This window comes from Patagioenas fasciata, chromosome 7 (assembly GCF_037038585.1).
Source record: "Patagioenas fasciata isolate bPatFas1 chromosome 7, bPatFas1.hap1, whole genome shotgun sequence".
Classification (NCBI taxonomy): domain Eukaryota; kingdom Metazoa; phylum Chordata; class Aves; order Columbiformes; family Columbidae; genus Patagioenas; species Patagioenas fasciata.
The window spans coordinates 12,100,773-12,127,923 of record NC_092526.1 but is presented as its reverse complement, the minus strand read 5'-3'; the positions used below and the strand labels follow the sequence as shown (position 1 = coordinate 12,127,923).

At 42.0% G+C, this 27,151-nt stretch overlaps 1 protein-coding gene across 1 annotated transcript in view; it reads left to right on the top strand.

Moving 5' to 3' along the window:
* The window catches only part of PDIA5 (protein disulfide isomerase family A member 5), a 102,414-nt gene that overhangs the window by 67,270 nt on the left and 7,993 nt on the right, over positions 1-27,151 (top strand). Inside the window, exons 12-15 of the mRNA XM_065840953.2 lie at positions 47-117; positions 1,189-1,352; positions 3,856-3,986; positions 20,611-20,681. Of these exons, the coding sequence (XP_065697025.1) occupies positions 47-117; positions 1,189-1,352; positions 3,856-3,986; positions 20,611-20,681 (437 nt within the window). The remainder of the gene's footprint in view (positions 1-46; positions 118-1,188; positions 1,353-3,855; positions 3,987-20,610; positions 20,682-27,151) is intronic.

The window sequence follows — 27,151 nt, the reverse complement described above, 5'->3', positions numbered from 1 at the left end:
ATTGTGGGGTGTACAGCTTAATTGGATTTTTTTTTTTTTTTGTCAGGGTGTGGGCACTGTAAGAAAATGAAGCCAGAATATGAGAAGGCTGCAGAGTTTCTCCATGTAGCCAGTGATGTAAGCTAATTTCCTTTATTATATCCTTCAAATAATCAGTAATAAATAACTGGAGCAATAAAAGTGACTTTTCTCCCTACAACAAATTCAGCTGTTCTCATCCTCCCACAGGACCCTTCAAAATGCACTTCCAAAGTACAGTCTCATCGCTAATGCATGAGCCCTGCCAAAGTCTTAGAAAGAACATTCTGTCTTGAACGAAAACAAAATCAAAAAATGTTTATGTATTCTGCTGTAGACCTTATATGTAATATGATCAAATCCAAAATGGATTTTTTTTTTTTCCTTTACTTAAAGGGATCAAATGTAAAGAAACATAGGCTTTTATTTATGAATTAGATTTGGAAAAAAACAAACAGGGTTGATCCCTCTTTTAGACACCTTGAGTTTATAATTGCATCACTCCATTAGCTTCACCTTAAGAACTTCGTCTTAAGTGCTCCATCAGTGTGGCTGGAGAAGAGAGATCCAATAATATCAGTGTTATTGACTCAGTCTCACACTGTGTACACTGTACAAGAGGAGAAGTAGGATTAGCTCCCCTATACTTAAAGTGTCTTCAGTGTACACATCGAGAGTCCTTTTGTAGTTGGAGAAGAAGGAGGAGATGAGAAAAACAAAGATCAAACAAGTCACGCTCTACAAGTGTCCGTTCTCTTGTGACTCTAAATCTGGTCCATGTAAAGATGCCTGTAAGTTAGGGAGAGATGGATTTGCCTTGAAGTAAATTTGTCTTCAACAATGCTTGTTTCCTCTGGGAGAAATTGGGATTTGTGGTATGAAATACCACAAATACATTCCTGGGAACAGCTCCTAAGCATTATAGACTGAACTATATACAGGCAGTCCTGTCAGAAACAGGAGAACAAGTAAAACTCTGGTTACGTTTAGTCCATACGATGTCCCCTCCTAGTTTTGCATCAGTCCTCTGTGTCTTTCTCTGTATCTGTGCAGAGTACCTGAGAAAGGGAAGGCACCTAGATCATTAGTGATTGCCCCCAAGTCCCCTGCTTCGTGCCAAAGGATTGTGTGTGTCTTGCTGGGATTTACAATTGGTGTTCTCTGTTTTAGAGTCCAGGTGTCCTTGCAGCAGTTGATGCTACAGTCAACAAGGCGCTGGCGGAAAGATACCGCATCTCAGGGTTTCCTACTTTGAAGTATTTTAAGGATGGAGAGGAGAAATACACTCTGCCACACCTCAGAACAAAGAAGAAGATCATCGACTGGCTGCTAAAGTAAGTTCTGAGGGTCTGAGACAGTATTTGGGTTCCTGGCTACTGGCTCCTGAAGACTGCTTTGGTGAGGAAGCAAATCTTAAACCTAGCTTCATCGACTGCCTAAATCCCCTCCTAACAAAACCAAATTGAATTGCAGTATTGAAAACCATACAAACACATATGTTAATTATGGTATCTAACACGCCAAATCCTTTATTTGCTGTGGGCTTTCTCGTAGTTGTCCCAGTAATTCTTTCTCAAAATAACTATTTTTCAAATATGCCCAGAGCCTCTCGCTGGAGAAGGAATAGCAATGGCTCTGAAAAATAAACAGAACATTTGTTGTTGCCTCTTTGCACTAAGCAGCAGATTTCACTGTTAGTAACTGAATTTCTGCAGTTGTACTTTTCTCCCTCCAGCATTTCAGAGCCGATGCCTGGAATACCAGCGATGTGGGGCTGAAGGAAAGCCAGAGAGACCAACAAAACCAGCACCTTTGTCTGCACTAACCAGCTTTTCTTGGTGTTGTGCTAAACTGTGCAGAATTGAGTTCGATGTATGATGAAAATAATTTCATTTCAAAGAAGTAAATTGCTGATACAATGCTCTTTTTAAGTATTCTGGAATAAAATATGCATTTCCTTTAGGTACTGTAAGCCTAATGTATTTTCTGCATTATTCAGTGGGAAAAAAATGCCAGTATTTTGTGAAGTTTTTAAATCATTTGACCGTTAAGTGCAGTTGGTGTGAGGAATGTAATTTTAATTTTTCTCTTCTTATTTGGTGCAGGGAGGGAGGTTGTGTGGGGTTGTTTTGGTTGGTGTGTTTTTTCTTTTCTTTTTAAATTACATCTCTGAGTATTTCAAATCAGGTGATATATATGGTCTGGCAGCATCTTTGTAGCACGTTGAGAAGTGTTATCTATATTCTGCATTTAGACACAGTACTCCCTTGGCCTCCCTGCGTACTCAGGGTCCAGGCTGATGTGTCAACACTGGATGTGAAGTCACTGTCCTAGTTTCCCCAGTTTACTGGAGTATTTTGCATGCTACGTAATTTATATTGAGTAAAACAGGTTGACGTTGCCCGTATGTATTGGCAGGTGAATAAGCAATGGGGAAGGGGTGTTAATCCTTTCTTGATCCTCTGGAGGACCTTTGTCTGCAGCCTTAGGTAGGCAGTGACACAGTGGAAACCCAGACAGCTTCTCTCCTGTTCTTGACTGCTGGATGTTCTCCATACTAGAGACACAATGCAGTAAGATCCTTGTTTGCTGACCAGGGATAAATACGTCACAGCTGCACTGCTGGTGGTAGAAATAGGGGTGCATCTGGAGTGCAGGCTGGAGGTAAAAGTAGAGCTTGTGTAAACCTCCTCCAGTAAGTGGGCTCATCTGGTCCCTCGGTGGTGACTGGGGTCTGTGCTGCCACACCAGGTTGTTCCAATGTCTGGGTGGCTCATTTCAGGTCAGCATGGGAAGGTCTGTGTGAGATGAAGTCACACCTCTGACTGTAACTGCAGTCGATGGTGGCTCACACCGACTGTTCGTGTGAAAATTCAGATCAGCTGTCCTAATTCTCTCACTGGTGACTGGCAAATCAGTATCAATGGAAATACGATGGATGTCCACCAAGTGACCTTGAGAAGGACTTTAAAAATTGAGTTTTTCTCTTTTTTTTTTTTTAATGTACCTGATACAACTTTAAATGGTGTCATTCAAAGTGACAGGAAAGTCTAAAAAGCTAATTTATTACCAAGGCGACATATGAAGGTCTTTATTCTGTGGCACCATTCTGATGATTTTATATAAGTAATCACTATTTAAGATACAGCAGGAATGAATTTAATGAGTCTGAGAGAAGTCTGTGAGCTGGCGAATAGCAGAAGTTTTGTTAGAGATGCTCTAGATGTGCAGGATTGCTCTGATCTACTCAGTGTGTGCAGTCATAATTGAAACCTGACATTCTCTTTATCAAGGTAAAATATTCCAGTTCAGTCACCCCCAGTCTTCCAAGTGGAACAGTGCTGATTATTGCATCCTGGCTTTAATATCTGAATTCAAGAGAAGGTCATGAAATTCTTTATAGAAGTTTGCATGATGGCGATGAAGAGTACAAAAAGGGTGTTTGAATGGAAGATGCTGTTCTATATCGGTTGCCTTTTGATTCCACCTGCTTGCTGTTCTTCTCAGTTCATGCCTACGAATGACACAGTGATACCAGAGCAATGTTCTTTTCACCCAGGTGTTGGATGCAATATAGGAAATCTTTATTCTGCATTCCTACTCATACGCCTGAGTATGATCACTTAATTTCTGTAACTCAATAAAAATATAGTTTAACTTGCATCTTTTTTGTTGTTATCTGGTGTTGGAAATATCAAGCGTGTTTTTCTACGGCACAGGCACCCTGAAGGATTCTTCGACCTCAGTTCCCTCTTGGTAGTTACAACCAGGATGTGATGCCCCTTTGCCTGCTTCCAGAAACATTTTCAAACCAGTCTCATTTCCTTCCTTTTCCAGTCCTGAAGCGCCGCCTCCACCTGAGCCTGCCTGGGAAGAAAAACAAACTAGTGTTATCCACCTTGCTGGAGAGGACTTCAGGGAGTCCTTGAAGAAGAAGAAGCACACCCTTGTTATGTTCTACGCACCATGTGAGTTAATACCTCTCCCTACGTGGATGGGTTTTATAAACACTACAGTTTATGCAGTCCTGAATTAATTTCCTCACTGTCCCCACACTTTTAAGGGTAAAGAGCTGATTCTGAATATAACTTCCGGGGACCATCATTGGCACCACCATTTGTATCCTTATAAACAGAAACAAAACAGTATACAGTGTTTATTTAAAGTTATTGCATTAATGCAGACACCAAAGCAGGCAGGGGTACAAAACCAGAACAGATTTATTTTCCTCTGCTGCATTTTATGGTCCATATAACAAAATGGGATCCTTTATAGTAGCAAAATGGACATGGAGAGCCTGACTCATTAGTGCAGCACTTCAGTAGTGAAATCAATGTAGTGGTGTAGGAGGAATCAGTCCCTAGAGGCTGAGAACAAATTCTGATGGAATAAATTTTGTCTGTAATAAATCTACATTTAAATCTCCATGGGGAGTATGGGCATAGCTTCCTCCTCCCAGATCGTTTTGCGTGCATCACACACATGCTTTCTTTTTGAAGCTCCTGAGAATATCTCTAGAGAAGTTTTGAATCAGACCCCTTATAAATTCGGTGAATGGGAGGGACCTCTTTTGTTTTCCTGTGTTGTCTCAGAGACAGGCAGGCTTGGTACAGGTTTTTAACTTTTGAGGGGTCTGTCAAAGGGAGAAGATAATCCTCACACTTAACTTTAGATAGTATTAACTTGCTTTTATAGCACTGTGACTCAGCACCCCCAGACAGAAGAAAAGTTCTTCGCTATCATATGGCCAGCCCTACAATTCGTGGATAACCTTCAGATAAGCAGTTACTAACTTGTTCCCATTAAACGAAAGATATTTTACAGAAAGGAAGAAAAACCTGAGGTCCTTAGTGTTTAATCAGGCAGTCCCTTATTTTTGCTTTTCTGTCAGAGATTTAAACATGAATGCTTTGGGGCCCTCGTGAAGCCCTGCTGGATGTGGGAGAAGGGAGGGATGCAATTCAGAAGGGAGATTTCTGGAAGGTTGTTGAAGAAAACGGAGGGGACTTAATCCCTTCTCAACTCCAGTTCCCACCACCTATTGACTAAAAATTGTGCACATGCCAGGAATTTCTGATTCATGGACCTCAACTGGTTAAGAGCAAGCTGTAACTTTAGCATCAAATGATTGTACATGAAATGGTAGGATTTAGGAGGTTGCTGTCTCTTGAGTACTCTTTACCTGTTGAGTGACTTTCTGTGGAAGAGAGAGATTTATTTCCCTTTCGGTTTTTACCTGCATCTTTTTAAGACACTTAAAATTCTTGGTCTTTTTTGAGGCCATATTTAAAGCAAAGCCACTACGTGCAATGAGTGTGTAGCTCTCCGGGTTGAAAGCATGAGGCAACTTGCCTGGTGGGTTAATCATGATACTGTAGTTTGCGGGTTGACTTTTGCCTTTAGGCCAGGAGAGGTGGAAAAAGATCAACCTGGCCCTGTCTGTACAGACGGGCTGTAAAAGCAAGGGGTGTGTGATGTGAGACTGTTGGGTCCTTTGAGGCCGCCCTTCAGACACGTTCTTCTTGCACTGTTTTGGATACAGTGCTGCATGAGACCACCTATATGCAGGACTGTTAACTGGAACCACTCCTGGCCTTCCCTTGATTCCGAAGAGAGGCAGCGCTGCTGTTGTGTTATCGGTATGTGGGTCATGCACAGCTTCTGATTTGTGAGATTTGTTCTCTCTAAATGTGGAAGTGTCTGTGTGCAAAGCAGAAAGCAGGCGCACGAAGGGAGTGCAATGAGCTTGCCCTTTGTTGGATGCAGGGGAAAGTGGTAGATGAATATTTTAAATCTCTGGTTTCTGTGAAATAATCATTAATTCAATAGAACGGTACAATTCATTCTATTTCTCTGCTTTTCTGCAGTGATAATGTGCCTCCTGCTAAATTTGATAGATTAGCTTTTGTTTACCGTTTTCTCAATATTGAGACCTCTTGGAGCTTACATTGCCAATTAGCCTTAACTTCCTTATTTTAGTGCAGAAAGAACACTGCTAAAATTGCCAGGCCCCATTATCTCAAATAATTTTATTTTTCTATTCAGATCCACGTCTTAGGTCAGGGCAGACTCACAGTATGTTCTTCCATTCACTTGTGACTCTATGACAGTATTTGTTACACTTACACATATGCTGAGATATTTTAAGATTGGGGGTGTGTGTATACATGCATATATAAAGTATGTTTATATATAAATATTTATGCTAAGAAATGTATCTCTCATCTGTCATTAGACTGTAAAGCAGAAAGTTGAATATTCTGACCTTTGTAAAGCCTTCAGCTGCAGTGATAAACCTTTAGGCAAAGGCCACAGATATATATCTTACATGCAAATTAAAATGAGATTTGGCTTTTCTGTGGCAGCTTCTAGTCCAAATTATTTAATATGTATAGGAGAACCATCAATCTGCTGCTGTGCTGATAGCTCTGGACTGAGCTGAGTGGTGCTTTAATGGTACTGAACAGTGCTTCACAGTGATTTAGCTCCGGAAGAGAAGACTGCAACATCCACATGGAAAAGACAAGGAACTCATTACTCCATCACCTTGAATGTGGGTGCAGCGGAAAGGTTATTCCTGGTGCCTGTGGAGTGTTTTAAGGACAGAGAATCAGAATCAAAACTCTCAAAATTACTGGAGGAAAAAAAATCCACTCCTGTGGACGTGACACCCACAGAGAGCGATGTTCTTGATTTCACATTCCCATTCCTCCGCGGTGACATCTCTGTGCACTGTCATGACTGATTTGGGACAGGAGGCAGCAGTGGAGGCAGGTCCCCAGTACTGGCTTGGAGCAAAAGAGCCAGCTGCAAAAAAGCTCATGCAATTTGTGCCGTTATCGGCCTTGGATCTGTTCTTCATCCAGGCGTCCATTGGGTAGGTCTGTACCCTCTCTGGCCACCACGCTGGGCTGGCAGCTTGTCGGTGCTCCTCAGTCTTGTGCTTGGAGCAGCCTGCTGGTGTCTGTGCTGCACAGCACCTGGTCCAGGCCTTCTCTGGGCCCATGTGGGGCTCTTGTGGTCCTAAGATGTAATTGTCATCCCACTCCTTTATCTCCGAGTTCGAAATGCCTAAAATAAGAGGACGACAATGATGCAGTGGGCTTATTGCACCAGCATTTGAGAGGTGTTTTGGGAGGGTTTGTGGGATCTGTGTCTGTGTTATCTCCATAGACCAGTCCTTGGAGTACTGGATACCATCAACTACTCCAGGTTTCCTCTTGTAACTGCTTGGCTTCATCCAGAAGTGGGGAGTGGAGACAACTAGTCGGAGTATGGTTTGGTGTACACACATAGCCTGGTATGTGGATTATCAGGATTTGGGGGGCTGTGGACCAAATAGGGAAGTAAGCCAAATGGACAAGAATAGATCCAGTCTAGCCCAGTTAGACTGGGCTCAAGCAGCCATGGCCAGAACTGCACTAGCTGCATGGCTGTGCTCTGTGCCCAGAGCTGGTTTCAGTACTCGCAGCATTAAATGCCTGGAATCCTGGACTGAGCAGTTTGCCTCAGTGCCTCTTCTGGGATCAACGCACGGACTTTGTTCTTTCTCATACGTCCTCACCGTTCGTTCGTATAGCTTATCTGAATGTGTTTTATCTGCGTTTTTACTTTTATGTGCTCTCTCTACTCTGTTATCCCAGATAATGCATTGGCAAAGTCAAATCTCAATTAAATTATAACCTCCTCTTACTATAGCACTGAAAACTGGGTAAAATAGAAGCACTTGGTTGTGATTAGCTGTCAGAATCACAAAAGGCAATAAAGTTCCAGTAAATAACATCTTCTCAGTTGGAGATGTTTTTGCTGCATTACTCAAACTGAATGAAGGGGAAAAGGAAAAAAAAAAAGTGATTGAAGCTAGGTGAGCATTTTTCAATGAAACAGGGAGATGCAGATAGTTCTTCAGCAGTACTGTGTTTTTAACCCAGACTTCTCTCTGGAGCCCTTGGAGTGCTACATGGAATTTCTTGCCAAGCCAATGCAAAGACACATACTAAATAAGTGACCATCACATTCTCTAACTAAAACTCACATGGTTCCATCTTCTGCCTTGTTCATCTCTGGAATTTAATATGCCTTGTTGATGTTATAATTCGGATGTGACCATCAAGTTTTAGCTATTCGTGGGTGATGTTTCCTCAAACTTACGCTAGGTTTTTTCTGCTCTTATAGAATCAATTCAGAGCTGGGGACACAGACTCCATACATGAGCTTCCTCGATTGCATTAGGCAGAGCATCACCAGCCTGTCAAGGGAGCTGATCCTTCCCCTCTGCCCAGCACTGGTGAGACACAACTGGATTGCTGTGTCCATTTCTGGGCTCCCCACTACCGAAGGGACATTGACATACTGCAGTGAAGCCAGTAAAGGGCCATGATGGTAATTAAGGTCTGGAGCATCTGGCATACGAGGAGAGGCCAAGAGAGCTGGGACTGTTCAGCCTGGAGAAGCAGAGGCTCAGGAGGATGTTATCAGGGTGCATGAGTGCCTAATGGAGCAGTTAAAGACAGACTCTTCTCTGCAAGGCCCAGGGACAAGACAAGAGGTGATGGGCACAAATTGAAACACAGGAAATTTTGCTTAAATATAAGAGGAAGCGTTGCTTTTTGGGGTTTTGTGGTTGGTCGGTTGGTTTGGTTTTAGTCTTCTGTTTTTGTTTTGGTGGTGGTTGTTTGTTTGTTCGTTTCAGTGTTGGGGTGGTTGTACACTGGAACAGGTTGACCAGAAAGGGTGTAAAGTCTCCATCTTTGGAGACGTTGAAAACCCAGCTGGACACAGTGCTGGGCAACCTGCTCTAGTTGACCCTGTTTTGAGCAGGAGAGTTGGACTAGATGATTTCCAGAAGTGCCTTCCAACCACAGCAATGTTGTGTTTCTAGGAAGAGTAACACGAGCTGGGATTACACAGTAGATTTTTGTTTAGTTTGGGGATTTGTTTTTGTTTTGTTGGTTTTACTTTTTTTTTGTTTTCCTTTTTACCCTTCCCATTGAGTTCTGATTTTTTTTCATAATAGGAGAGGCTTAATATCACCCCCTACTAATTTTTGCCCAGAGACAGAAGCTGTCCACTTGTGGCTCATAAGAATGAGAGACCAACACATGAAAACATGTTCGTATCGTTTTTTGGTCAAGATGGCTGCCCCCCAAGAGACTACAAATGAATCAACTGTGTCAGAAACAGAAATTATATGTAATAGACCAGTCATTAACAGGTTCAAATGGTGATGGGGGGGGCACTTGTTTTTTAGATCAGCCATTTTTAGTGGAAGTGCTCAGCACTGAGCAAATTCATTCAGTTTCTACTTTTCTAAAAAAGCAAGGCAATAAGTGTTCTTAAAAAGTAAAGACTTTCAGCAGCAATGAGAAATAATAGGGAGAAAATGTGCCCTCTTAATGGTTCCTAAGGGTGGCAGTTGCCAATGTTATTAACTTGCCAAATGGCCTCAATTTGTGGGACTCCACAGGATTTGCAGAATGGGTATTTTTAATAAATACTTTGCTGGGAGCTGATTTCCGGTTCTGTGTTCAGCAGTGAAACTTTCACTTCACTGGAAATTATTTTTGTCAGCTGGAAAAGGTTATTTTCTGGTGAAGCCTCACCCACAGGGGTTACCCAAAGAACACCCAGAAATAAACTGCACTGAGGATGATTTTAATGAGGTATTTTTGTAGTGAGTTAGTGGCTGTACTGCGACAAGAGAATGTGCAATTAAGAGACATCAGCTTCCTTGGCTCTTCACTTAAATTCTTTGTAGGATTTTTCTTTCAGGGCTGGAAGAAGTGAATGAATGTGCTTAATCTGTGTTGCACCTGATAAAATCACAGGAGACTTTGGGGTGGCTTTACAGCCATTAAAAGCTGTGTGTTGTTCTAAGCTGTTAGTGGGAGGTGGTGCCTGGGTATAATTCTGATGCAAGAGAGTTCTTTGGCTTCCAAGTCAAGCAGGAATCTTGACATCATTGCTGTCTGATGGGTCATCTCCTGGCCATCAGTAAGAAATCAGATAAGGATTTCTTCGGTAGTAGGAGATCAGATAAGGAATCACGTTCTTTCAGTTCTGACTAAATCAGCCCTGCCTATCCCTGTGTGTTTCATCAGTAGTGCATAAAATGCCGAGAGCTAAAGTGAACTTGTATTCATTTTACCCACGGGCTTTGTTCAAAATATTTATCATTCTGTATCCTGGTATGCTGCTTCTTTGCCTTTTCATAATAAAAACTGCCTGGTTTCTTCCATCCAAGTTATGCCTCAAGGAATATACAATGACAAAAAACCACTTAGCTGAGAGTCCTTGCCAGAGTGGGTTGCACTGGGTGCAGAGTGGGTGCAGACTGTGTTTTGGCTATTGATGCTAACAGCCAGGGCCAGCATGTGCTTTCAGCCCTGGTATCCTGCTTGTGGGGCCCAGGCTGTCATCAGAAGCCTGTTATTAGGAAAGCAGTAATCTTTCCTTTTCATCCCTCCCATTTCTTGAAGTGAGCTTGGGGCAAAGCTGGTTGCACCAAGTCTCAGCCTTTGCACAGGAAGGTTTGATGAGATGCTGCTGTGTTCTGCCCAAGCCGGACTGCTGTGACAAAACACTGCAATTTTGACCGACCACAAGGTGTCAGCCAGCCTGGGTCTCAGTGCTGAGCAGGCCTGAGTGGCATAATTCTGGGTACGGGATGCGCAGAAGGGTCTACAATACTTAACAGTTGAATTAATGGGTCCAGATGAACTAAGCAAAGCAGCAGCACACATGAATTGCGTGTCCCGTGATGGCTTCAGATTGGCTCCCACCAAGAGGTTTTCCTGTTGCTTGCAAGCGCATCTTGTTAAGTTTTCATTAGGAGGCTGTATCAAAGAGCTTGAACAAAATGTGTGTGTTTGTAAATGAAGCTTAAGCTATCAAAAATTATTAAAAACATGCTGAACAGAAAGAATCCGTTTCAAGGCAAAAAGCCCTTGCAGGGAGGATTTTCTGGTTGTTGACTGAAGCAGAAGCGAGGTCTGGACCCTCTGATAATGAGTCTTTAAATCCTGCGTGGGCTGGCACTGCAGAATTTTGATACGTTGGCTCTGTGCTAACTGGTTTCTCTCCCGCATTAGTGGTGTTCTCTCTACAGGCTGGTGTTAGCGAGGTGCATTCGTGTTGGTGTGAATAGCACCAACAGAGCCCATTAGCAGGCCGGGTTTGATAAAGAATGAATTTATAGAGTGGGCTCTGCGATCAGGCTGTCAGAACTGCTCCTAGCCCCGCTGTTTGTGTCGAGGCTATTAATTAGCACTGAGAGTGCGCTCTCAACTCAGAAGCTGAGGCGCTTCACGGGACTGTGATACTGTGACTGCGTGTAGCTGTGACGGAGGTGCTCAGAGGTGGCTGTTGGGGAGCTGGGGCGTTAAACTTAAATTTGTTGGGGTGATCCAACTTGTTTTGTAAAACAGCACTCATGCTTTAAATCTGTTGTAACCCTAAACTGTTACAGCTGCTTGAATTGGTGTGAAGAGTACTAGTGGTAAATAAAAACAGGTAATATGTAAATATTACCTGTAAATATAAACAGCTCAGGCTTGAGAGGAGGGAAGTGCATGCCCTTGCTCCATGAAATCCTCTCCACACAGACACACAGCTGTGTGTTGGTGCAATGCCATGTAAAGTCTGTGTGGGGTGCGTTAGGAGACACGTAACTACAAATACGCCACCCATCCTCTTGCATTGTTGTCAGACCCATTCCAATAAGACACGTGCTTTCTCCGGTGCCAAGTTACCATAACGGGAGCTGCTTTTGAGCCTCATGGCGCAGGTGTGGTTCTGTGGTTCTTCCCCCCGCGCTCTGCCAGACCACTGCTTGCTCCAGGCCCTTTATTTCCTGATTACCAGTTGCATCCACTGACATGTTAGGTGGCAAAATGATTTGTTAGCTCTTTAAATGTTGTATTTTTGCAAATAACATAGGTTGATGCTGACTTGGTTAGCTGATGTTACCAGCTTCATTTGTGCCACGCAGGTCAGTGACAATGTATCTGGAAAATATGCTGGAACTGGCACTTAAATTTTGTTCTGGACGTAACTATTGTTCTTTAACCCTTTCTGTCCAGAGATGTCTTGCTGTACACCTTTCCATCTTAAAGGATTGCTTATTGCCAAATGCCAGGTGCTGTCATCTCATTTGTAATTCACTGTAGTTGGTCGTATGCTTGCCTTTTGTAGTGGACCAAGCAGCCCAGGAGTTTTGTGGTGAGTTGTCTCAGCTTTGCAGTTTGGCCTGTTCTGATGACTTTGCTGCTGCTATTGTAGTTGTTCATGTCTAAGGCTGTGTTTTCTGAAGACTTGGGTTTCTGTATCCCTCATCTCTTCTGTATACCCCAAAGTGCTAAGAAAAAAAAAAAGAGTTCAGATAACTTGGGGAGTGAAAAAAAAAAAAAAAAACCAACAAAACACAAAAATACAAACGAAAAACACAATTAAAAAAAACCTACAAAAACCCACCAGCATGCTGTGAAATTGGCAGTAGTTTGCCCGTTGTTAAGAGTAACAAGGCAAGCCCTGGTTGACCTGATGCTTAACTGAAAACTTCATGACCTTTTTCAAATCAAAGGACAAATCTCCCTCCTTTCAATTACTAATATATTGTGTCTTGGAAATATGATTATGCTATGTGTCAGGTCATGTCATAAAATGAGCTTTGGTTCCAGATATTCAATTAAAAGGCCCTCCAACTCTCAACTGGTAGAACAAAAGCAAATTAACCTTTCAGTAACATGTCCAAATGCCTTTCTCAAATCTGCCTGTGGATTCAATAACTTCTGTAGCTACACGAATTGTGTTGGTTTGAGCAGTATACCCATTTTCAGCTCTTATCTCTGCAGTTACTGTCTATGGCCTGTCTTTCCTTGACTGACCAAGTAATAGTCTTGTTTTAATTCTAGTTAATCACTTGGAACTCATGAAGTGGAAACAGCTTTGCTTTGCGCTCTATAAGCGCCTGGGTTTGCTTTGATAGCTGTGCAGTGTGCTGCTTTCACTTGCTTAGAATTGCAGTCATTTAAAAACCAATAATGGAGGGCAGCATCTACCCCTGTTATTTAGACGCTGACGATTTCAAGCAGAGGTAGGGAATGGGAAAGTCATTCCCTGCTCTGCTCTTTACGTGCTGAGGGCTCCAATCCTGCCACGTGCTGAGCCCTCGGAGGCCCCCATGGTTTTGCAGCTGAACAAATGGATTCAGCACCTCGCAGCCCTGCTCCCTGTCTTGCAGGATTGTGAACCCCGAGAGTCACTTAACCTCTTCCTGACTTCATTTAACCTTGGGTGTAATGACAGAGGAGGATAATCATGCCTGTCTCTCTTAGGGGCGATTTGAAGCGTAATTAATTGATATTAGTTAAAGCATTTGAGATCACCCGTTGAGAGGTGCTAAAGGGGGAGCTGAGAATAGAGTACAGACAGCACAAGTGCCACAGTCTCATAAATCACTGGGCTTTCAGGTCTCCTCTAAGGAGTTACACAGGACTTTGCTATGAAAATACTGACAGTTTAAGTTAGTATATTTGATACAGAAACATTCTACAACATTAAAATGTATGCATGTTTAAACTCTCTGAAAAAGCTCATGTAAAATTCATGCACACCGCTTTGTTACTTTATTTATTAGATTTTTGTTATGTACAAGATGCTAAAAGCGCACACAGAAACAACATTGGCAGGGTTATGCATCATTATATATTAATGATGGACAAAATATGAGGTACTGCTTTCTGAAGTCAAAATGCCTGATCTGCACTGGCGTAGACCTGCAGAAGTTGGGCTGCTCGGGTTGGGGTCGGCAGGGGCTGCCATCCTCGCCTGACCTGTGGGGCAGCACTGGCACCCTGCTCCGAGGACAGCAAAGCCAGGTCACCCCTGCAGCACTTTCAGCTCAGGGATGTGAGGCAAGGACAGGCTGCAGTTTGATCAGGTGGAGAGCCACTGTGTGAAAGCATCTTTTTTAGAAAACAGTTTCCTTTCAGACTAAAAATCACCAGTGCTGGAGAATGTGAATTTCCTGTCTGAATTTGACTGGCTTCAGTTCGCAGCCAGCTCTGGAGGTTACTTAGCCTTTGGCACCCAGCTTGAGCAGCTCATTATAATGAAAACTAGACTGACACTTCCCGATTTCTATCACTTAATCTTTGGATTTGAGCTATTGACACACTGAGCTTCCTGACTCCCTTTGCCATGAAATGCACCTTCCAGTCCTGCTATTTTTCTTTTGGATCTTCTGCCCCCGCTCCAGTTTGAACTTATTCTTGATTTGTGGACCCAGAACTGCTAACAGCATTGTGGAGGTCCTAGGTATAGGGGCCCTCTCCACACCAACTTAATACTTTCAGTTATATATTCAGTGAAGTTCCTTTTGACAACTTCATCATTTTCTTTCAAAGCTATATTGCTAGTATTGTTTGGATTTCTTTTGCTTCTAATACATTTAAAGCCTCTTATATACTTAAAACATCATTATTACCTCTGCTGACTGTAGATATTGCTTTGATGTCCATTTGCTTCCTTTATCTATTTTGTACAAATTGTTAGCTTTTGATTTATATTCATTAAAAACAACTTCACCTTTTTTCTATGTGCTATGCTAATACAGCTTCCACTCTTCTAAGGAAACTGAATTAACCTTGTACTGTTCAGCTGCAGAGAGGTTATATTATATCACTGAGCTTTGTAGTTTAAAATTAAACAAAGCATGAAGTAACTTAAAGGACGTTTTCATATATAAGCAAGTAGAAACCTCTGTTTTTTGGAAAGACAACTTGATTCCTTTAGGCAATTCTGAAAATTTGGCACAGTTTTATTTTAAATGTAATAAGGTGACTATTGTCCAACAGGATGCATGTGTTTCATGCACTACTCTGGAGACATTTTTATAATTGCCATCTGGTCCTATTACTTTTGTCCATTCAAGTTTTAAGAATCTCTAAGCTTTTCTTTTGACTTGTTACCATCTCTAAACAGTTCACTTCATTAGAAAAACAAACCCTGTCCAAAAAGTCTCTATTTGAATGTAATAAAGATATCTAGGTTATTCACTTGATTGTGCCATTGATTTGAAATCCTCTTTGCAACCCTTCTGCATCCCATGGGACCCTGAAATTATAGCAAATATTTACAATTCTGAATACAGGATATTATTTCTCTGGATTTATTGAGTTGCTACCACAACATATGCTTGATTAATCTTATGTCTGGTGCAATGTGCGCTTGTTATTTAATTTTAGTTATGTGTCTTTCTTACCTTACCTGACAAATGGGTTTATGTTGTTCCTTCTCAGCCTGCTTTTTGTTTAAAAAAATATAGTTTGCAAGGTGATGTGAGCACTTAGTGAGTTTTTCTATTTCCCCATGCAATATCTCTGTTTCACATCAGGTATACCGATGTTTTGTGGCATCGTGTTGGAAACCACAACCCAGCTCAAGTCTGCAGATCTTTATTTCTTTGGAGTCCTCAAACGAGTGTTTCTGTGAGGATGGAGCCAGCTGCTCTGCCGGCCTCTCCAGCACCTTTCTGTGCCCAAACCAGTGCTGGCTCATTGGTTCTGTCCTCAAAGACACCCAGAGAAGATGCTGTACTGTGCGGTGGTTCCTGCTATTAGTAAATTCAGTCCATGAAAAATAAGCTGCACTATATATTTTCCATCACTTCACCTTCCAAAAGACTCACTAACTTTCTTTTAAATGCCTCTCTAATTAGAGGAGATTTAATCTGACTCCTTCTCCCGCCCCTCCATGATAATGGGTCTGAATGAAGTCTGCTTGCTTGCTTACTTGATTTCCCTCATCTGCTGTTCATTAGCCATTCCTCTTGGATTTTTACCCACAGAAACCATATTTTTCGTGTACTGGATCAGTCAAGAACCAATTGGTTTTCAAGGTGAGGAATATGGCATTGCCCACCGTGAGTGTACTGCAGCGTGCCTTCCCGGCCCTTACCAGCTTTACAACATGGATGGTGGGGGTGAAAAACAAACCGTAGAAAATACTGGGTTCATGTAAAATTCTAGATTTGTACTACAAAGGCAAAGAGAACTTAGAACCCCTCTGTCACAGGTGTTCTTGCATGGATCCACAGACCTGTGGTTAAGACAGGCAGCCCTCAGGCCCTGCAGGCTTCAGCGGTCACGCAGAGCAGATCCCACCACGGGCTACGTGGGGGCCAGATGGCAAACGTTTGAGTGGTGAGAACATCTGGCCAGAGCTGTAATAAAGCTGTATTGTTCACCGATTGGGAACAGAGAATGGCCTTAATGCATGCTACTGCATGTGCATTAGATGTCAAGCCTTCCTGCTTTCCCGCTAGGTGATGCAAGTGTGTTTCTGCATTAGGAAATGAAGTTAGCTCGAGATTTGCAGAAGTGATTAGAGGCTCTGAACATCAGTGCTGGGATCCTGTGGAAAGGCTGGATGTTCCAGGAGCAGATTTCTTTCAGATCTCTCAAGTCAAGTGCAGGAAGTTACTGTTCAGTTCACAACTGCTGTTAACCCTGTTGAGATCAAATTTGACAATGATATAAAAATGAGGAAAGAAAATTGATAAAGCAAAGCCCATCATCTACCTTAGAAGGCTCTGCTCCCAGAAGTGCTGCTTCCAATGCTGCTCAACTGAAGGTACACCTCTTGGACTTGTAGGAAGCCTGTGCACCTGCCATAGCACCCAAATTATTCAAGTAAAATTAAATTGAATGAACGTTCCCACTTCTTTAGTCCATAGTGACTCACTGTCCTATAAATACTGCTCAGAAGAGGGCAGGACCTTTTGATTCTTGACACCTTACCCACACCTTCAGATGCCACCAGTTTAATCTCTTTCTGTTGCAGCCCATCTGGAAAATCCTTTGTAAGGAGCCTGCACACTTCCTATCCTCATGTACTGTGCTCAGTACATTTCCTCTCTTTGCACTTTCAAATCTGGAAGATAGTGTTAACACTTAAAATAAACGTGTGATAGTGGGTGTGAAGAGGGAATGGGGAGAACAAGCTTTCCGTCTGTCAAAATGAAGACATCAACCTCTGCTTTTATTTTTTTTGGCATGTGTGCTTTAAATAGAATGACTGGGTTGGGTGACTTCCAAGTGTTTGCTGCATTTGGCAATCTTTCTGAGTTGTAACAGATGAAGTTTTGCTTTTCCATACGATGTGCTCCTTCCCCTTTTTCCGTGACTCCTTGAAACTCCTTGGGAATTCAGCACAGCGTTCACATCTGTTCCGGGGATGGATGTCCAAGGCTAACAAAATGCCTACTGGACTTGGAGTCAGCTCTGCCAAAAGCCATATGGTTGTGTTTTAGCTTTACAAGCACAGTGCAGTAAAGAAAGGAGATTGGGCCAAGAGGGAAATGAGGGGAGGAGGGATGGAGCTCTGGATCAGTAAATGAAGGCAGCTTTTGTGGTTTGCCATTAGAGTGGGAAGATGACAGAGAAGAGGAAATAAAAGCTGTGAGCGTAGGTTCCTTTATCAGTTGTTTTGAATTACATGGCACTCCTCTGTGTGGTGGTGTTGACCACAACCTTAAGGTATGTTTGGTTTTACCTACCTTTTCCAAAATGCCATAACAGTCTAGATAATCGGATGCTTCCTTTTGGCCTTACAAGATGTGCATCTTTGCTGAGAACCAGGCTCAAAGCTCTTCTTGATGCCACCTATTGAATGCCGTGCAGTAGGATGTGCAGTGGTGATTTGTCAGGGCGGAAGGGACATGGGGCAGCTGCTGGTGCTTCTCAGAGCCATCACCAGCTGAACAGCCACTCAGGCTGTTTTCTTACCAGTCATCTGTTGGTGCCCTGTAAAATGGCAGCTTGCATTCTTGATAGCCATTGTCCTTTTCTGTGTCTGAAAGAACACGTTGTTTGTTGAATCATGCTCTGGTTTTCCTGAAGAGTGTGGCCCATGGAGAACTCTCACCTGCAACAGCTTCGGTGGGGGCTTAGTGAGAGGCTTTACCAAGTGCCTTGTCATCTGCAGAACCAGCAGTTGCGAGGTGGGAAGCACATTGACTGATGTATCCTAAAGGTGTTAGAGGGGAATAAGAAGATACGAAGTCTCTTGTTTCTCTTGAAATATCTTTTAGTGAGAGTTTGAAAGTTGCTGTTTGGTGAAATCTAGATTTCATGCTCAAGTTCATAAGCAGAAAGGAGAACCTGGAAGGTTTAAGTGTTTAGGAGCTTTATGTTTTAGTGTAACAGTTGGAAGTGCTTTCCAGTAAACTATGGTGTGTAAGCATTTAGATGCAAACAAGTGATCTTGTTTTAGGGGTGCCTGATTTTTCTCATTTTCTTGTCTCTAGAATTCTTTTTAGATGTTACCAGTTCTGATTTATTTGTGTAGAGCAGTGTTAATAAGTCAACCAAGGCAGTCACCCCACCGTACAGAACGTTATCAAAGATGTGTCAAGAGACAGGCCTGACCCTAAGGCTCTTCAGTATCAGGAAGGCAGGACAGGCAAGTGGTGAGAGAGAAAATGGGTCACCAAAGTGGGCTGGTGGACATGGGAGCAGCCTGGAGCCTCAGCCTCCACCACCTCCTCCTTCTATTATTGCCCATTTTCTCCCAGGGAAATGTCAAACTGTTCAACAAAGTTAATAGTTTGTAAGCTGTAGAGGCCCTGCACTATCTCCCAGTGAAACACAGCTGCCATCAGGATAAACTGTCATTATGCTGTGTGAGAGTTAGAAACCCTTATGATGGAGTTGCAGAAGTGCCTCAGTTTCCCAGGAAATGTCTCTTGACTTTTCAGTATTCTTAGTTACTGCATAGACTCTCCTTGTATTTATACACATGTGTGTCATTGCAGTGCTTTCAAAATCCTATTCTGAAAGAAAAAAATACTCTAAAATTTAAAGCAGTGCAATGAAATTGCCTTTGGTGAAGATGAAAGGGGTGTGCAGCCTTTCCTTTGAAAGCGAGTGAGCAGTGTTTATGCACAGATACTGTTTTTCTTGTCACTACAAGAGTAAGTGCAGTTTATGAGAGGGTGGCTGCAAGCCTCCTAAGAAGGCATTTGTTCAGTACTGACTTAAAAGTAACACAGCCACTTATTTACCAGTATTTTACAATGATAAACAGCAGTAGCATAAGCTGTAATTGGAGCTTGTGAACAACTCATCTGTGCTCTCTTAGGTTCCTCTCCAGAAATAATAGCAGGATGAACTCTTTCGCCTTTGCTAGCTTGACAGAAGTGTGTCCATTCCTTTTTTTCCCCTGCATCTAAGCAAAAATAGTGTCCTCAGTATTTGCTTGGGAAAAACCTCTTTATGCTATGTTTGAAAAAAGCAATTTGTTAAACATAGGCAGGTACATTCCTATTCAAAGCCTTACTTAGTATCGATATATTGAGAGTTGTTTAGATTAATAATAGACAGTAAACATTGCTTCTGAATTAAGAGCGCTCACATCTGAATCTTGAATCAAGAGGCCTGTTCTTGTTCTGCTTGTGTGGCTTCTTCTGAAATGTTTGAATAAAGGTAGTGTATGTTTATGCAAGGGATGAACTGGCTTTTTTTCAATGCTGCGGTGGTTCAGACAAGTTATTAACCCATCTCCTGCACAAAATTTGGGGATTTTTATGTGCTTTGTCTGTAAAACTCTTCTGGGGTTGCCTGTTTTGTGGTGAACAGGAGTAAGATCTCCAAAAGGTCCACCAGCAGTCATCCTAACCCAGTACTGGACATCTGCTCTCCATATGTGGAAGATGTGTGGTCTATTGGACTTGCTTCTTTTCCCCTTCTTTGTGATCCCAATGGCTTGACCCTAACACAGGCAGTTCCCAAACACTTCTGAATGTTGCCCTCGATCATCAATGTGGAATTTTTCTTCAGTGACTTCCTTTCAAACTCCAGTCTCCTGTTCACAAATGCACCATCTTAATTCCGAAGTCCAAATGTAGCTTGTATCTGTGGCAACAGCAGTAATAACCCACATGGTCATGCCCATGAGGAGGTACAACAGCAGGGAAACATTTTGTTTGTTTGTTTAGCAGGGCCTGTTGCAATGGGATGAGGTGTAATGGTTTTAAACTAAAAGAGGGGAGATTCAGGCTAGACGTGAGAAAGAAATGTTTTACACTGAGGGTGGTGAAACACTGGCCCGAGTTGCCCAGAGAGGTGGTTGATGCCCCATCCCTGGACACATCCCAAGCCAGGCTGGACGGGGCTCTGAGCAACCTGATCTGGGTGAAGATGTCCCTGCTCATGGCAGGGGGTTGGACTGGATGAGCTTTGGAGGTCCCTTCCAACCGAAACTGTTCTATGATTCTATGATCTTTCAGTGCTCTTAAGGGACAGGCGATAGAGAAAAGCCCCCTGTGCCATGGTCCTTACATGGAGTGTTGCTTAACTCAAAGTATAGACTTAAACTGGTTGACATGAGAGAGATTTTAAACATGTGCTTAAGTTCATGTAGCTGACACATGGTCTACAGATGCCTTGTCCTGCTTGTCTAAGGACTGGAGAACTCTTGTTTAGAATGATTTTTAAAAAAATTTTCCATTAATTCACTTTGTGTATTGAGTTTGTCCCAGGATCTTATTTACAACTAACGTTTATGCTGTTCTTTTCTTCCCATGTCAATCAGGGTGCCCACACTGTAAGAATGCCATTCCGCATTTTACAACCGCTGCCGAAGTCTTTAAAGAAGATCGAAAGGTAACTTGCTGTTAATAACTTCTGAGTTATTTAAGAACATTTTCCACCATTTGCACTTTACAGGCTTTGCTTATTGATCAGGTTTGTAGATAAAATTGATGTTACCCTAACAGAAAGGTATCTGCATCTTAGAGGTTGTATCTTTTCAGTCAACAGAGTTAACCTGTTTTATTTGTTGCCTTTCCTGTTTGATTCTTTGTGGAAGCGTTCTTTTCTATGAAGCGAAACACATTCTTTCTCATTGAAAGAATAATATAATTTACATCATCTCCATTCTCCTTCAACTTTTGTCAGCCCTAAGTGTGATGCATGTGGAGAAACCACAAGTTGTGTGACACTCCTGAAGGCCTCAATCATATAACTAATCTTTGCTTGCATAGCATAAATATAATATATTTCTGTAAGTTGGCTGACTTGAGTACAGGATGTCAGACACTTCTAGGACCCTTATGCTTCTGCTTTGAAAATACATCTGATGGCTGAAGCACACCAGTTAATTTCCTTGCCTCAGCTGAACAAATTTAACTGAGTGCATGCATGTCTAGGATTAAAAAAACCTAATATCTAAGCCACTGGATTTAACCAGATAACTAACTAGAAACTTGCTTATTATCTTTGAGTGAACTGTGTTTCATTCTGATTTCTGAATTTGTTCCCACTTCACAATTGCTTTGTATTTAGGTGTAGAATGGGAAAGATTTGGCAATTTAATAGGGAAATTGCTCTCTACAGGTTCCTGAATGGGGGAAGGAGAGAGGGAGGTGCTGATCTCCCTGGGATCCAGTGACAGGATGCCTGCGAATGGTTCTAAAGCTGCACCAGGGGAGGTTCAGACTGGACATGAGGAAGCATTTCTTTAGAGGGTGGTCAAGCCCTGGAATAGGCTTCCTAAAGAGATGGTCAATGTCCCAAGCTTGTTGGTGTTTAAGGGGCATTTGGACAATGTCCTTAACAACACGCTTTAACTTTTGGTCAGCCCTGAATTGGTCACGCACATGGACTAGGTGATCGTTGTAGGACCCTTCCAACTGAAACGGTCTGTTCTATTCTGTATTCTATTCTAAACAAATAAGTAATTTTGTAGCAGTTATAGCCCTATTAATCTGCCTGCTACCATAACAGAACTATTTTTGTCTTCTTTTTTTTTTCCTAATTTTCCTCTCAGCATTTCTGTAACTCAGAGAAGATGGCATCAGATTGATGAGAAACAAATAACTCTTCTGTCACTGACTGCAAAAAATTAGAAGTCCATCACTTATGCCTTCTGGCACACAGAAGATTTAGAGGCGTGCAGCTTTCAGTTCTCTTACTGCTCTAAATGTGTTTGCTCAGATGCCTTTTGGTTACTTGTTTCCAAGATCTCTGAGAAAGTGTCCTTGTTTTCCCAGCTTTCTGGTAGTTCCCAGTGAAACCTCTCTTTCTTAAACTCATTAAAATTTCAGTCAGAGGAGATGAAGCAAACGTACCAAACAATGTGAAACTTGCTTATTAGAGCCCCAGGATGTATTAACAAGCAATGTGGGACATGGCGCAGTTTATTGGACATGGTGGTAACTGCAGGGTTGCGAAGCTTTCGTTTGGACTGCAGGTTATGAAAGGACTTCAAGAGCTGAGCGGTGATTGACGGTTGCAGCTCTTGACTCGAGTTTAAGGCTAAAGTGAGGAGGTATAAAACGTAATGAGTTGGAACAGGAGAGCCAGTAGGGAATATTAAGGCTGGTACAGTTTCAAAGAGGTGTGTACGGTTACGGAAAATGATGTTATTCCACCCCAGTGACTTATGAAAGTGCCAGGGGTTGATTATCTGGGGAGCCCTATTTAATTGTGTACAGCCATAACCTGCCAAGGTGCTTCTTGTTGCCAGTTTGTGCCCTTGTGGAAAAGAAAACAAACCTGTTTAAGACTTCAGAAGGGCATACGGCTGTTCCCACAAGCAGCACTGGGCATATTCCCATGGTTCAAACTGGGGGGAACCTTCGTATTTCGGCTAATTCGTAGTTCCGTAGGTTGTCATACTTGTGTACAATTACTGCTTAAGAAGGAAGAAGTATTTCTTCTTTCAAAAACAGAGAAAGATTACTAATTTTCATTTTTAATCTCTAGTAGTGTCTTTTTCACCCCTAGAGAAAGTTGGGGGTTTTTTGGGTTTGGGGTTTTTTTCACTTTAACAATGTCTGGTAACATTTAAACTGTCTTGTTTTCAATACGGGTGGTCCTTTAATTAAACATTTAATTCTGCAGAAGCCAAAGAACAATCAAACACATTCCAGCCTTGAATTGGTTATAAATGATATCTTAACAGGTATCCTTTGGGAGAATTTGAGTCTCTACGTTGGAATTTTGAAGATGAGCAGAGCCTGAAGCTGTTAAATATGTGGCCCTGCAGATTCGCTGTAAGGGGGTGGTTTTGGCACAGAACCCCCCGCCACCTCCCAGGGCTGTGTGTAATTCTGTGCTTTTTCATCATCCGCATTGCTGGAGTTGGAGTTTAAAAACGTAGTGTTCGGAACATTGGCCACAAATGTCAGTTCTGGTTGGCCCCATCACGGCTGGTGGTTTTAGCAGAAATCCCAAACCTGCGTGCTTGCCTGGGGCAGTGGTGTGGCTATTGCAAAACAAGGTTCTGGGTGTAACCCATCAACCAGAACCTCTGCATCTTTCCATGTACCTGGAAAAATTCAGTGCCTGTAAGGCTGTGGAGATGCTGGTCTAGTGAAGCACTTGGCATATTGCTTTCCGTTATTTAAAAAGAAAAAAAAAATAGGAAAAAAAAAAACCATCTGAAGTATTCTTGCCTTGGGGCACTGTGGTCTTTGCATACAGCTGCGAGGGGAAAAACTTTGACCTGTGCTTCTGTCGGGGTTTAACCCCATCTGGCAACTAAGCACCGCACAGCCACTCGCTCATTCCTCCCCAGTGGGATGGGGAAGAGAATCGGAAGAGTAAATATGAGAAAACTCATGGGTTGAGATAAAGACAGTTTAATAGGTAAAGCAAAAGCCACACACAAGCAAATGAAAACAAGGGATTCATTCAGTGCTTCCCATGGGCAGGCAGGTGTTCAGCCATCGCCAGGAAAGCCTGGCTCTATCACACCTAATGGTTACTGGGGAAGACAATCACTCTTAACTCCGAACGTACCCCTCTTTCTTCTTCCCCCAAAATAAATACCGAGCATGACCTCATATGGTGTGGAATATCCCTCTGGTCAGTCAGGGTCAACTGTCCCAACTTGTTGTGCACCCCCATCCTCCTTGCTGGTGAGGTGGTATGAGAAGCAGAAAAGGCCTTGACTCTGTGTAAGCACTGCTCAGCAATAATTACAGCATGAGTGCATGATCAATGTTTTTCTCATACTGAATACAAAACACAGCATTATACCAGGTACTAGGAAAAAAAATAACTCTGTCCCAGCCAAAACCAGGAAGGCTCAACAACTTGAATGTTTGCATTGACCACTGTGCATCAGAAAATGCGAATGTGAGGATTGTCACTTTGCTGAACAGATTGAGGAGCAGGAAGGCACGTTACTGACTGCTCCAGACACTCTTGAAAGGGCATCAGCTAAATCTTGAAAAAAAATCTACATTTTCCCTTTGGGTGATCCTAAGGTTCAGCTTAAAGGAACTGATTTGTGATGCTCCAGCTTGGATTTGCTGAAGGAAAGGTCTTGACTCCTCAAGGCCTCTCAGTAACACATCTCTGGAACTTGCCTAAAGAGGCTGCTGTTTGACCAATCTTCTCCATTTTCACGGAAGATTGTTCTTGTACAAATGCACTGAGCTAAACCAGAGCGCTGCTGCTGGGTTCTAGTGAGTTTGTACAAAAACAGCTGGGGCACAGGTGGCTAGAAAGAGTGCAGCTAATGGGGTGAGCTGGGGTGCTCGTGGGGGGCTGCAAGTCAGTGGGGAAACTCGTCAGTCCCCAATGTGTATCACGCATTGGCTTTGCGGCTGTGTTTCTAGGCTTGAACCACGGTTTAAAATCATGATACCAACCAAATCACCGTGCAGAGTTGTTAATATTTGAGTTTTGCTAAGAATTTGATCTCTGTTTAAAAAGAATGCGTTGAATTTCTTTTTAATTAGACTCATTAAATATGGTGATGTTTGCACTGTATATCATGGTGCCTACTAATGGATTTTCCCTTTGCAAATGGGGCTGCTGTGAGAACAGCTGATGAATTGCAGCTATGGTAATGCTGCTATGGCACATCAGGGCATCTAATATAATCTTCCATTTGCAAGGCCTTTCACATTAAGAACAGTAGCTGAATCTCAACAAGCTTTAGCAGGCCAGCTCATAACTGCCATTAGGATCCAGAACAGGTAATATAAATAGAAACCTATGGAGTAATCATAGAGAAGAATGTGCATCTGTCTTACTCATAGGTGCTTTTAAGACATTTGGCAACAACAGACTTTTTTCTCCAATAATCAGGTAATTGTCATCTGGAATTGGCTATACTTTAAAAACGTTGCTTGGAAGCATTCTTCTCCATGCTGCAATTTTATTTTAATTTGTTTTAAGCTAATCATATATCATTCCTCTCTCAAATCAATATTCAGTTACTTATTCACTTCCATTTTCATAACAAAAGTCAATATTAGCTCCAGCAAAGATTTATTTCCTTGAATCAATGAACCAGTGTGTGGCAGTACATATTTTAACAGGTGAGCAACTAGGATTGCAGGGGGTATTCTTACTGTATCATCACATGGTGACTGGGAGACAAACTGTTAAAATGAAAGGGGTTTAAGAATAGAAAGGAGGAGTTACCTGGAAGGTCAAGGGATCCCACTTTCAATTTTCTACACATCTGTTTGATCCACTGGATGTAATTGTGTTCCTTAGCTGCAAGATTCTGCTCTAGAGAGCAAAAATTTGTTTTAGAATTCTGTTGGAAGAGAATTGTGATGCCTGATGTACGATTAGATGATACTGCAAGTACTTCTTTACACAGTAAAATAATAAGGCATCATACTTGTGTTACATTTGAGGAACATGGAGATCAACAGCTACGTTTTCAGCATAGCTCCACTTCTGGTTAAGCACCTAAATGAAAAGTTCTGATTTTTGCAACAGTATGGCATTTGTGATCAGACCACTTCATCTGAACAATATGCTGTGCTGTATATCCTTTTAAAGAGCTCTTCAGAGCTGGTCATACCTTGCTCACATTCTAATGCCACGTGGAGTTAAATTTGCAATCCTGTAGTTAAACTCCCACTTCTTTGCTAAAACCGTGAAAAGCAGCTGCGGGACTTCCATTTTCAGGTAAAGATTACTTTCCAGTTCCAGATGTTGATAGAGTATTGTTAAGCTATACTGATTATTGAATAAAGGATAAATGCATACTAACCTAGTTTATTATTATTATTATTATTATTATTATTATTATTATTATTATTATCATCATCATCATCATCATCATCATCATCATCATCATCATGCATAATTATGTATTAGTAGCAGTAGTATTAGCATTATTATTATGCATCCTAACCTGGTATTATTAATTATTATAAGCTGCATAGCAGTTGTGAGGAGCTACTAATGACGTTAAGAAAACTGGATGTACTCCAAGGAACTTTATCTGGGATCCACAGTCTCTGATTGACTGTCTTTCATTTGATAACTATTCTATCCCTGCTACAGCTACTGAAAAGGGTGGTGATAAACTTGAATGGCATTGCCTCTGGAGGGAGAACTTGTATATAATGATGTATTGTCAATACCTAAGGCGGTGCAGAAATAGCACTTAGGGTTTTTTTCTTTCTGTACTGTTTTCTCCTCTGGTTATAAGATAGTTAGGAAAGCTCAAGAAATTAAATTTTAGCCCTAACAATAAAAATCTCCATAAAATCAATGTTTTTTTCTGAAAGCTGTTACGCTGGGTTTTTCCATAGTGGATACGTATAGAGCTATATATATACACATACACACACACACATATATATATGTACCCCCCTAAGTATTATGCTAGCATTAGAAGAGTTTCTTGTGCTCAGAGATTTTTAGAGGGTTTTTTCCCTGTTGATGAGAGGGAATTTGTGAGAGATGATGCCGAGTATCTTGGCTCCTGGGTACATATCAGGGCTGTCTTATCCATAATCTCTCTGAGATTTCTGGTTGAATATAGACAGTGTTTTTACAAGGCAAAGGTCTTGCTATAACCTATGCTTTCCAGTGAAGTTCCATTTAACTTGTTGCTGGAAGTTGAATATGAAGATAATTTGTGAGAGTGATATTCTTCAGAAGGCTTTAGCCAGATTTTTGTATAGGGTTTTGGGGTTATTTTTCCTGACTCAGTTTCCTTCTTTAATGATGCAGAAAAAATGATCATTGATAAGAAGACTGAGAATGAGAAGAATACCTCCCTGCAATATATCACTGCTCACTTGAGCCAGGACTCAAGCACAACCTTTCTTTTTGTGGGCTGCTTCTTTTTATGTGCAGCCTTTCAGTAT